The 7,715-nt window shown below is 44.3% G+C and overlaps 1 protein-coding gene across 1 annotated transcript; it reads left to right on the top strand.

Moving 5' to 3' along the window:
• Positions 1 to 2,195: 2,195 nt before the first annotated feature.
• batf (basic leucine zipper transcription factor, ATF-like) lies at positions 2,196 to 7,500 on the top strand. Its single transcript, XM_041958865.1, has 3 exons — positions 2,196 to 2,462; positions 3,478 to 3,582; positions 6,590 to 7,500. The coding sequence occupies exons 1-3, from the start codon at positions 2,400 to 2,402 to the stop codon at positions 6,794 to 6,796; spliced, it is 375 nt and encodes a 124-aa protein (XP_041814799.1). The 5' UTR covers positions 2,196 to 2,399; the 3' UTR covers positions 6,797 to 7,500.
• Positions 7,501 to 7,715: the final 215 nt, after the last annotated feature.

The raw sequence follows: 7,715 nt of genomic DNA, 5'->3' as shown, positions 1-7,715 counted from the left end.
TCCCATGACAAACAGGTGACAAAAACACTATTTCAGCTATAGTTACTGATCGAATGTGTGAATATTGGTGAAAGATAAGTGTATAATGGAAGCAAACAGTGTCTGAGGGGTTAAAATAACTTCATTTCAAAATAATACACTGGACTTCACACCTTTCTACAATGACTAATTGATGGCCTTTGTTTTAAAGTGAATATTTACTGCGTTCAGTGTAATTAAACCCACATTACGCATGTCAGTGTTATGTTTACGGTCATCAGCGTCTACCAGATTCTTCACTTTCCCTCCATTATTCGGTGCTTATTAGAAACCTCCCACAGTCATTTCCAAGGAAGGGAGACCACAAACGAGGGCATCGCACTTTGCTATCTAAATCAGTGGCCCTTTAGGGGTTTTTCCAACTCGAAGCGAGGCCTGAATGAGAGAGGGACTACTTTAGACAGCAGCAGTTAAAAATCAATTTAAACTGTACTACAGCCGTCACCTCTGCTGCATGTTGCTCAGGATTTATGTTGTGTGGCCAAGTGTGTCAAGCTCGAACTCCATTTCCTTTGATAAGCTGCTATCGAGCCTGTTCCCGCTGCCTCTGTGAGCTCGAGTGAGTACCGGAGCTAAAAAAAAAAAAAACGCTTAAGAGGGCAAAAAGCTGCCTTTGTTGTCATAATCACCAGCTGGAACTGAGCACGAATGCACCCACAGGAAAAAAAAAAAAAAAAAAAAAAAAGTCCAAGTGAAGGAGCTGAAATGATCGCAATCCATTTAGTCTTTGAAAGACGTGTCGTATATTTAGCACCTTAAGGTCATTCAAGGATTAGAAATAAACTGAATCCACAAGCCGGGCCACACTAAGTCAAAGCTGTGGACTTATTCTGTTTTTCTATATTTGTACTGTATTGTGTCTGTGTCCTGGTTTAAGCAGAATTTGACTAATCAGCTTTCCTCTGCGTTCTCTCCTTTCTCTTTCCAGCCTCAACTCTTTTGGACAGCGTTAAATGCCACGCATTAGAAATGTCTGCCCTTGCCCAAGCTCTTCAAAATTCCTGCGATGGTAGAACATGTTTTTGTGTGGGAGGGCTGTTCTGCCAAGCAAAGCTGTTTTGGTCCTGATTTTTTTTTTTTTTTCTCACAAGAAAATCTTGTTCTTGCATCACCAAATGCTACCTTGTGATGGGGGCAAACAAGAAAATAACACACGCGCTCGCATTATGCAGCTTCACCCCCTGACTTTAATGCAGGTTTTTAATTGGACGTTGACGCTGAAGCGTGTGCCAGACACACACTCGTGCTTCTTTTTTAGGCACTTTCTGAAGTCATAGGGTGATAACACAGAAATTTTATGAATTTCCAGCTTGTTTCCCCAAAACCACTGTGTACATTCAACGAACTTAACCCCCTCAAAATGTACATTTTCTTGAAGATTCCCGACACCTTCGCAGAGTCATTTACAGTGAAAGACAATGAGGGAATTCTAGGTGGGGTTTAGGGGAGCCCCTTGAGCATTTCTCAATGCTCAAAGCCCTTGACATTGCTTCACCTTTGTTGCAGCTGGTGTGTCGCAGAGCAAGGAAGCGTGGTACAGTTCTGGAAATTACCGCCAAGCGTGTGTAAGTCTTCACGAGCCAGTCATCCCTGTGGACTTTTAGGATGCGCCCTCTCTTGAGGATTGAGTCGAGACATCGTGGCATGTTTGCGGTTTAAAAAAAGAGGAGGAGGGAATGCCCGTGATGCCCTTCTGCACCCACACACCCACAATCACACGTGAGAAAAACAAAAGGTTGCAGCAAGGTTAATGTTTAATTTTGATTGTGCTGCTGCCATACATTCATTTCTAATGTTAATTAAATTATTATTTTTACATATGTAGTCTGGTAGTATTTAAAAAAAAATTCTTAGGCTTTCAACATCCTCCCTAATTTATTCAAATTCTACCTTAAACCCTCAGTGTGTTATTTTTCTGGAGTTTACAAGATTGCTTTAGGTGCTTCAACTTTCCATCAGACATGTGACTTCCAGTCTAATGCAACTTACCCAGATTCTTACCAGAAGCCACATCAGATACAGCTAATTAGGCAGACAGTCTCACAGGGTATGTGTGTCAGAGAGTGAGAGAGAGAGAGAGAGAGAGAGAGAGAGAGAGAGAGAGAGAGAGAAAGGAAGAGAGCACGAGCGAGAGAGTCAAAGAGAAGGAGGAGTGACAGAAAGGGAAAGAAAAGAGGGAAGAAAGAGACTCATTGAGCCAAATTCTTCTCAGCGCTCGTTCTGCTACATAGACTCTGTCTCTCTTTCTCTTTCTCTCTCTCTCTCTCTCACACACACACACCACACACACACACACACAGAGTTAAAAACACAAAGCAGAAGTGGACAAAGACACACGGTTTCAGGCGCCGCGGTTGGCTATGGCTCAGGGCTCTGACAGCAATGACACAAGTTACAAGTCCCCATCTCCTGGAAGCAGACCGGTAAGTGTGCACTTCCATCTATGCTTCTCATAGTTTTTGCAGTTACATCCTGTCCTTGCTGGGGATCCGGAGATGTGTTCAGACACGCATTTTAAACACAAATCCTTTGAATTGTATGCTCCACATTTCTGCTAAATCTTTGATTGGATGCAGTGCTTGGTGCATGCTGGGTGGGCAGCGACACAAGCCTATCAAAGGCGCACCAGCCCTCGCCGTCGCTGGCTCTTTTCACAGTTTCTCAGAGTGTTTCACTTGCACACATGGGCTGCAGGCATGACTCGCTTCAAGTGTAGGCTTTTGTGAATTGCGAGATGTATCACTCGTCCAAGCCGTGGGAATCCTTTGTTTTTGCAAGTCCTCAAACTGTGAATGATTGGAGAGCTGTCAGGAACAGACAGAGTGGTAAATACAGTACGTACTGTACTGTGCCTGCGCATGTGAGACTCATCATCCTCAGTGCTGACTCTTTCACGTGTGCCTGTCCTCTAGCACATTGTTGCTCCTTTTCTTGCACTGTGGAGATAAAGCATTCTTTTTGAATGCATGTTACAAGCTGCTAAAGTGGATAAATGATCCTCTCATCAGCACACGCAGCAGTTTCCAGCAGCATCTGTTGTTTTGGGTCTTTCAGCAAGGCGTTAACGGACGTTAGAGCATTTTATTTGTTATCTCTTTGATGTGCAATTCACTCAGCATTTTGAAATGAGATTAGTTATTACGATACCAAGAAAATCGAGTGTTCAGGACATGAAACAGGGTGTGCGCTGTACCTAAACGATGACTCAGCCACTCCCCGACCCTGCCCTCCACACTGGGTGTTAAGTTTGACCCATCTTCCTTCAAACTGTCATTAAAGCAGACAGCGCTTCCATTTCGCCAGCAGGAGCCGATGGCGCAAACCTCCCCGGTCTGATCTTTTCACTTTTTCAGGTACGGGGGGACTCTCAGAGCTCGGCCTGCCAGGTGATGCTCATGTCACCGCACACTTTAACTGCTGACATCTGTCTCTTCTCAGAGCTCCTCAGACGATGCAAAGAAGGTGATGCGGCGGGAGAAGAACCGGATCGCCGCTCAGAAGAGCAGGATGAGGCAAACTCAGAAAGCTGACAGCCTTCACTTGGTGAGGAGACTTTTCTCTGCAGCACGCACCGTCCTCACGCTCACAAACCAGCAGCAACACAGCTTCACACTGACTTCTGCCTCTCCAGACACATTACAAGGAGATACTCTGGGGTTGCCCTGTACACAAGCCACATTTCTAGCCTCATTAACAGCTTTATTGTACTTTTTATATGAAGCATGTATTGCAGATTTTAGTTAGGGTATGATGATGTTGGTGCCAGCTCAATTTCCAGTGGATCTCCATCGTTTATGGACATGAGCTGACAGCTCAAGCTTTCTTAGTCCCCGTGCAGCACTTTCAAGCCTGTTTGTACTATATTTACAAAAACGCTACCTGACCATGTGGCGAATGTGTCATGGCTTCTGCCGGGCCCGCACACTTGGACGCTGCTCTGTGTGTTTGCAGAGGCTTCAGGAATAAATTAGCACGTGTGGGCAATCGCTCCCTTTCTGCGGCCGGATCCAGCACCAGTGACTGCAGCGCTGAACACAATGCAGGCCCCGTTCCTTTCTCTGTGATCGTGCCACTCTGCCGTCACAGCTTCGAACTTGCTTGACTTGGCGCAAAATTACACATGAATTCGCTGAAACAGACACATGGAGCTTTTCTTCTAGTCCTGCCTCTGAACGTCTGCACTTGCAGGTTCAGGGATTTGTCAACAAGAGGCTGCACGTTTTAAATCCCCTTCCAAATCTTCATTTAGCAGACGTGTATATGCGGCAGGGACGACTCGGCGTGCTGTCACCTCTTCCACCAACACACGTTTCAGCATGCTGACCCAGTACCCCCTCTCTGTGTGACTTCCTCATTCGAGACGACTGTGCTGTGCTCTGTCACCATGATGTTTTCAGAGCAGCTGCTTCTGTGAACTTTATCAGATGAACTGAAAAGATTTTGACCTTCAGAAAGGCAGCTTGTAGGCAGCAGTACATCCATCCATCTGAATACGTGAGAACCCTTCCCGTGAATTACGGCGTGCAGTATGGTATATTATCAAGCTCTTTAAACCCCGCCACAGTCACAGAGGACGACAGGGGACCACAGAGTTTGTTCTGTGGTTTTGGCTTTCATCGTCTCACTAGATAAACAGGAAGGCGAATTTTCCCTCTCTATGACACAGTGCTCGATTTCCTGTTTCTTCAGTAGTATTTTTTTTTTTCTTCTGTGTAAATGAGCTTGAAATTGTACATCGTGGGCAGGAGGGGAGAAAAAGGCAGTCACTTCTTGTAAGGCACTGATAGCAGTGGGCTGTATTTGGCTAAGTGACGCAAGTGAAGGGGTTTGCCCAAAGGTTCTGTGACAGTAAGGACCCACAGCTCAGTATTATGATCTTTCGGCCATGGTGTGATGACCTTTTTGTTGAAGTGGAAGATTTCTCCCCTGCTATTACCACAGCAAAGAGAAAAACATTATGACGTAAAGCTTGCTCTACTTCGATTATCTGAGAGTTGATGATCGACACAAGAGCTTGTTTTGGAAAAAAGTACTGAAATCAACCAAAATGACAACTTCTCAGTGAGCTGCAGGCAGTTTGTATTGTGAAGTTTGTCTGTGGTGAATGAGATGATGTAAAAGGACAACGCACTACTTTTACTACATTTGTTTTTTGAATTTACATTACATGAAAGTAGCTAAGGTGTGATGAAGATTTTTATAGTTTTCTTTTGTTCAGGTTTTAACTTAAAGACAAAACAACCTTTGGTCTTCATTCATTTCAGTATGGAATGAAAAACAAGTTGACCTGACTTAAAAGTTACATCAGACAACACAATAATCTAGTTTTAATACTTTAGTTATGATTTTGTTCTCTGGTGAACAACAATTAATGATTTCATCTGCATTACCAGTTGGGTTTATAATAAAAGTAGCATGCTGCTGTTTTAACTTTTATTTATTCCAACAATTTTCCACAGAATACCATACTTAAATTTTTTTTAAAAAAAGGTCTTTGTAAAGCTTGTGTACAATATAGAAATTGACTTGCAAGGATTTGCTGGGGATTGACAGTCCATCATGAAGATTGTGTAGGCCGCATTTAGTTTTTGTTGAGCGATAAATGCAGTCGAAAGCAGACGTGACGTGATGCTACCAACCTATCTGAAGGAAGACTCAAGTAACGACCTGTCTGCGTGTTGACGCTCACACCTACTGAAATGAATGGAAACTACTGGCTGCCATGAGTTCAGAAAAACAGGACAGAGAGACTGCAGCCGTGCCAGCTGCTCTGTGGGGCTGCACAGGAGAGTGCTGCTTTGAGCCAGACTGATGCTAACGCACCCACAGTGGCAATGCTAACTTGCTAACGCTCACCAGGTGTAAGATCATTCAATTCACCATCTTTGTTTAGCATAAATTGCTAATTAGCTCCAAACACAAAGTCCATCTGTGGCTGATGGGACTGTTTTGCAGGTATTTGGTCATAAACTGCAGTGTTGGAGAGAGCTGACCTGATGATGGTGCTCGAGGAAAAGTCAGAGGATCACCACAGTTAATACAAGCCATGCGAGAGGGGATGTGTGCACCAGATTTCATGACAAAATAAATGAAACTAGGGATTCTGTTGCAGCTATACATTTGGGTGAGCAATCAAAAAAGAAAGACAAAAATTTGGGGGGCCGCCACATTATGCAGATTTCAACTTCTGAGGATCATGACTGTGTACAACACCACACAGCAAAACATCCAATAGTTGTTAAGATTTATCTGCCCGGATCAAACAGGTGGACCAGCAGACAGACTTTGCCACCCTTTGCGCAAATGCATTAAAACAGATTAAAAATCTGTCATGCTGTGGAAAAAAGTCAGGGTCAAAATACTGTAAACTGTGATTTGTGGTACTAAAACATGTAACAAAAAAAGGGGGCCTACTTGTATGGAAGCAGAATATAATGCTGCAGGTCTGACTTTTCATTGATAACATCTGAAAACATCATGTTTACGTCATCCACGCATTAGGAATAAAAGACATTTGTGCTCACGCTTTCTGTCCCTGTGTGCTTCCCAGGAGAGCGAGAACCTGGAGAAGGAGAACGCCGCCCTGAGGAAGGAGGTGAAGCAGCTCACCGAGGAGGCCAAGTACCTGTCGTCCGTGCTGAGCAGCCACGAGCCTCTGTGCACCGGCCTGACTCCTCAGACCCCCGACCTCCTCTACCCTCCCCACCACAGCAGCTACCACCACCAGCACATCACTGTACCACACTACCAGCACTGACCTGTACGACTACTGAGAAGACGTGCTGTGAACAGATGACTGACCTCACTGGAGAGAAAGACTGACTGCAGATGTGTCTGTAAATGTAAACCATTGTTCAAGGCCGATCAAGGAGTAACACGACGGGCCGACATGTCTGCCAAGCAACGACACCCAGACTGTAACATGCAGTGTTCAAAACTATTTATTTTGCTTCTGCTGCATCTCTTTGCTATTACCTGATCAATATCAGTGACCTGTATGTACGGCTCGATGAGTACAATTATCAACCAGTCTATGTTTACATTGGGAGAACAAAAAAACAAAAAACAAAAAAACAACTACTGTATGTTCAGGTGACTCAGATGATACAGTATTTTTGTAAATTGCTTATTTTGAGTGTCACGTGGAGCACCTCTGTCATCCATCCATGTTTGAGTTTCTCGTGTTTTTCGGTGTGTTTTGTTGTGTTTCAGTGTGTAAATGTGGATCGATAATGCTCAGGAGCTTCTGACAGATTTGATTGTGGACAAACAAGAATGTAAAGTCGAGATCCTCAAAAAGGGCCTCGGCGTACCAAAAAAGACACGGCTGGCAGTGAAGAGTGGGCATTCAAAGGGGTCTTGACTTGACTTGTGTACTGGTGATAATGCTGGTGTGTGAGAAGACCCAGCAAAGATATTTATTAAATGTGATGCCTTTTAGGTGATCGTTTTTGACCTCCAGAGGGTTCTTATTCATGTCTCCATGCAGAGTGTGAATCTGACCTGGTGCTGCAAGCAGGGCACGTGACAAACCTTTACCCTCATGTTTTATTTCTTCTATGAGAGAGTCCCTAGATGGCGCTGTTCACCACTGTGACAGATGCGGTTCCTGCACTGTGAAGCACAAAAATAATCATTCCTATCCTGCGCCTTGCGGATACGGATTAACTTTTGTC

Source organism: Chelmon rostratus, chromosome 18 (assembly GCF_017976325.1).
Source record: "Chelmon rostratus isolate fCheRos1 chromosome 18, fCheRos1.pri, whole genome shotgun sequence".
Classification (NCBI taxonomy): Eukaryota; Metazoa; Chordata; class Actinopteri; order Chaetodontiformes; family Chaetodontidae; genus Chelmon; species Chelmon rostratus.
The sequence above is the reverse complement of the archived record's forward strand: the minus strand, read 5'-3'. Positions and strand labels throughout refer to the sequence as shown.